Raw genomic sequence first — 4,955 nt, 5'->3', positions numbered from 1 at the left:
TGTGCTTATGTATAAAAACTACTGCCACCTGGTGGATTTGAGTTAAAAAAAGAAGTATGAATCTTTTTATTCAAACATCTTAAATACTATTACTACTTCCTCTGCTAATTTTAACTCAAAAAAGAAAATAGGTAAATATGATGGATTTACTTAAAAAAAAAATTGCATTTGGGGGAACCTTTTGCATTCGGTTTCAATTAGAAGGGAAATAATGAATGCTAGTTGCTTAGCTGGGTCTGACTCTTTGCGACCCCATGGACTGTAGCCCACCAGGCTCCTCTGTCTGTGGGACTCTTCAGGCCAGAATACTGGAATGGATTGCCATTCCCTTCTCCAGGGGATCTTTCAGACCCAGGAATTGAACCTGGGTCTCCCACATTGCAGGCAGATTCTTTACCCACTGAGCCACCAGGGAAGTCAGGGAAATAATGTCTATACTTATATGCATTAGATGGCATTAAAGTTACATTTTAACTTTATGATTAATATGGTTTTTCCTTTAATTTCCACAACTGTTTTATTGTCAATAGGAATCTTTCCATCCATTTTGTTAAAGACTCTTAGAAGTTGGACCTTATAGGTAATTATTTCTCTGATATGTGTGCTAACGCTATAATAAAGACCATTGTGTGCAACTCCCAACTTTGCTTCTCAACGTTTCCTCCCTTCATCCAAATGTGTATATTTTCAAAAGCCTTTCTTTGCTATCTCAGAAGAGGGTCTTCCTAATTCTTTACAAAGTTAGATCATTTGATTTTACCTTATCTGATAAAATAAATTATTACCACCTAACTCAATGTGCTTGCCTTGAGAATCCCAGGGATAGGGGAACCTGGTGGGCTGCTGTCTATGGGGTCGCACAGAGTTGGACACGACTGAAGCGACTTAGCAGCAGCAGCAGCAACCCAGTGTGTGCTGAAAAGCAGAGTAAGCTGACAAGATTCGTATAGTCAAGGCTATGGTCTTCCCAGCAATCACGTTCAGCTGTGAGAGCTGGACCGTGAAGAAGGCAGAACACTAATGAATCGATGCCTTCGAACAGTGGTGCTAGAGAAAACTCCTGAAAGTCCCTTGGACAGCAAGGAGATCAAACCAGTCAATCTTAAGGGAAATCAACCCTGAATACTCATTGGAAGGAGGACTGATGCTGAAGCTGAAGCTCCAGTATTTTGGTCACCTGATGCAAACAGTTGATCTACTGGAAAAGTCCCTGATGCCAGGAAAGACTGAGGGCAGGAGAAGAAGAGGGTGCCAGAGGATGAGATGGCCAGATGGCATCACTGATGCAATGGACATGAACTTGGGCAAACTTTAGGAGATGGTGAGGGACAAGGAGGCCTGGTGTGCTGCAGTCCATGAGATCGTAAACAACTGGGCGACTGAACAACAACAACTCAATCTGTATTTAACTTTCCCTCCACTTCATCATTCTCTGCTGCCTCTATGATCCCTATCTACCCCTAAGAACACCAAATACCCTTTTCTGACTTCATGTTAAATTGCCTCGTGCATGCTAAGTCGCTTCAGTCACGTCCGACTCTGTGCAACCCTATGGGCTGTACCCACCAGGCTCCTCTGTCCATGGAATTCTCCAGGCAAGAATACTGGAGTGGGTTGCCATTCCCTTCTCCAGGGGATTTTCCTAACCCAGGGATTGTCTCTCATGTCTCCTGTACTCTTTACCACTAGCACCACCTGGGAAGTCCTAAATTGCCTCAGTTTTCACCAATTTATTTTTGTAATCTAATCACTTAAACTTAGTCTGGATTCTCTCAAACACATCAGTGAATACCCAAAATCACAATGATGGGTCACCAGTACAAACAAACCAGAAGACTAGAATGTGTTGTTAAACAATTACATGCTGTATTTAACACCATTTTCTCTAAAAGTGGTGTCAGTTATTAATCCAAGATTAAAACATGCTGCAAGTTCTGTAGTGTTATTTTATCATGATGAATTCTTCTGAGATTACTATCAAAAGATATATAAGCCTCACAATATACTTTTCTCACTTCTCATGATTTAGAAACTTACATGTTATACAGGTCTAATGATTCAATCACCTGTCTACTTAGTAAGCTAATACTTTCTAAAAATAATAGAACTATTAAAAATTATAACAATGAGTAGAGATGTTTCCTAGTACTTTTTAGAATCTTTAAATTGCATTTTTCTATTGAGTGCTTAATTTTTTTAATAGGTAAGAGACTTCAAAGAAAAAGCATATGGTCATAAATTTAAGTATTTTCACTCAAAGCCTCTAAATAATAGACTTTAATATTTATTAAAGTAAATTAAATTCCATCATTCTTTTTCATCATTTTTATTCACATGCCTTTTTGGAAGTGATTAGGTAACACAGAGGACTTGTAATATATTTGTTATTGTCCAAAAAGGAGCAGAAAAAGGATAAAGTACAGAAAAATATTAAGGGTTCAGGACAAATTCTAGTTTTGTTGGAGGCAATAAATATTCTGAAATATCTGGAAGTTTCTGTAATTACATATAAGCTATAATTCTAATATGAAAATGAAAATAAATTTATTTATAAATATTCTGATCTCTGATTATAAAGGCAATGACAAAAACACTCCATATATAAACACTTTAAAGCTGTTTATTAAATATTTCTATTTGGTATCTTCACTGTCACTGTTTGAGCTATCAGAGTCACCATAAATAGAAGTGTTTCTAATTGAAGATACCATCACATCTACAATGGCTTTTTTGGGGTTTTCTTCCAAATCAGTCTGTATTGCTCCAACTTCTGCTAGCTTCCATTCAAGTTCTGCAAAAAATAACCCATCAATAAATCAGATAAAATCTTGGAACATCTATATGAAACAGAAGTTGACTCCAATAAAATTAATGTGGAAACGATGATATATTTAGAACTAAATTACAATGAAAGTACTATGTCAAAAAACATTGGATATAGCAGAGTTATACGTAAAGAGAGAAATTATGGCTAACATTTATTTTTAAATGACTGAAAATAGTGCTTTGAAAGTACAAATCAAGGAGCTAGAAAAAAAATTAATGTAAATCAAAGGAAAGCAGAAAGAGGGATATAATGAAGAAGAGACTTTAGCAAAGGTTGAAAAGCAAAAGCAAGAGAGGTGACTAACAAAATCACAAGTTGGTTCTTTGAAGAGACTAATAGACACACCTTAGGCAAAAAAGATCACAAGAACAAGAAACAAACTAAACAATATAAAGAATTATATGGGGGCAAAACCAAGATAAAGGTTTTAAAGCCATGAGACTACTATGAGAAAAAAGTATGCCAATACATTTGAAAATTTTAGTGGGAAAACCGCAACAAAAAAGTGTGAATTATATGAACATATTTAAGAGCGAAACTGAAAAAACTGAACTGATAACAAAAACCTCCCAATCCTGCAAACTGCTTATTTTGTTAAAATTTATTCCTAAGCACTGTGTAAATGAACAGAACATTTGTGAGGAAAATTACAAAGTAAACTTAAGAGGAAAATTACAAAATATAATACAATTGGCCCTTGAACAGTTCAAACAGGTTTGAACTGCAGAGGTTTGCAGGTATGTGGATTTTTTCAATAAATGCATATTATAGGTCTACACAATCCATAGTTGTTTGAATCCACAGATGCAGAATTGCAAGTACAGAGAGCCAACTCTAAAATTATGTGTGGATTTTTCACTGCGTGGGGGTCAATACTCATAACTCTTGTGCTGTTCAAGGGCCAACAGTAAATACATTATATTTATGAAGAAAGTTACCAAAAAAAAGAAGATCTAAATTAATGACAAGCTATATCTTATTCATGGACAGGAATATTCACTATTATTAGGATATCAAGTCTTCAACAATTAATCTTTAAATGTGATTCTAATAAATAACCAACAGGATTTTTCAGACTAATTCCAACATTTATATTACATTTTGAAAAGACTTGCCCTACTAGAGACAGCTAAATTGTTAGGAAGGTAGAGTCATTAACATAGTACTGTACTGATTCAGGGATAGACAGAACAGACCACTGGAACATAGTAGAAACTTCAGAAACAGATTGAAGCATCTTTTTTTTAATCCTGAAAATGACATAGGAGATATCAAAAGTCAGTGGGGGGAAGACACCTCACATACATTAAGATACATTTTTTTCTTAAATAGTAATTACTATTTAAGAAAAAAAGGGAACGAACAGGTGTTGCTAAGGATGTAGAAAAATTAGAACTTCTCTGCATTGTTGGTGGGAGTGCTAGATGTGCAGCCCCTGGGGAAACAGTATGCTGTTGCTCAAAAATTAAAGTAGAACTGTTATCAGATCAGATCAGATCAGTCACTCAGTCGTGTCCAAATCTTTGCGACCCCATGAATCGCAGCACGCCAGGCCTCCCTCTCCATCACCAACTCCCGGAGTTCACTCAGACTCACGTCCATCGAGTCAGTGATGCCATCCAGCCATCTCATCCTCTGTCGTCCCCTTCTCCTCTTGGCCCCAATCCCTCCCAGCATCAGAGTCTTTTCCAATGAGTCAACTCTTCGCATGAGGTGGCCAAAGTACTGGAGTTTCAGCTTGAGCATCATTCCTTCCAAAGAAATCCCAGGGCTGATCTCCTTCAGAATGGACTGGTTGGATCTCCTTGCAGTCCAAGGGACTCTCAAGAGGTTTCTCCAACACCACAGGTCAAAAGCATCAATTCTTCAGCGCTCAGCCTTCTTCACAGTCCAACTCTCATACCCATACATGACCACAGGAAAAACCATAGCCTTGACTAGACGGACCATTGTTGGCAAAGTAATGTCTCTGCTTTTGAATATGCTATCTAGGTTGGTCATAACTTTCCTTCCAAGGAGTAAACGTCTTTGAATTTCATGGCTGCAGTCACTGTCTGCAGTGATTTTGGAGCCCAGAAAAATAAAGTCTGACACTGTTTCCACTGTTTCCCCATCTATTTCCCATGAA

At 37.3% G+C, this 4,955-nt stretch overlaps 1 protein-coding gene across 1 annotated transcript in view; it reads right to left on the bottom strand.

The window, feature by feature from the left end:
• Window positions 1–2,313: 2,313 nt before the first annotated feature.
• Window positions 2,314–4,955, bottom strand: part of PDCL2 (phosducin-like 2) — a 34,793-nt gene continuing 32,151 nt past the window's right edge. The window contains exon 6 of the mRNA XM_010859676.1: window positions 2,314–2,791. Coding sequence (XP_010857978.1) covers window positions 2,634–2,791 — 158 coding nt within the window. The 3' untranslated portion in view covers window positions 2,314–2,633. The remainder of the gene's footprint in view (window positions 2,792–4,955) is intronic.

This window comes from Bison bison, unplaced genomic scaffold (assembly GCF_000754665.1).
Source record: "Bison bison bison isolate TAMUID 2011002044 unplaced genomic scaffold, Bison_UMD1.0 scf7180017864458, whole genome shotgun sequence".
In the NCBI taxonomy this organism is placed as follows: Eukaryota; Metazoa; Chordata; class Mammalia; order Artiodactyla; family Bovidae; genus Bison; species Bison bison.
The sequence above is the reverse complement of the archived record's forward strand: the minus strand, read 5'-3'. Positions and strand labels throughout refer to the sequence as shown.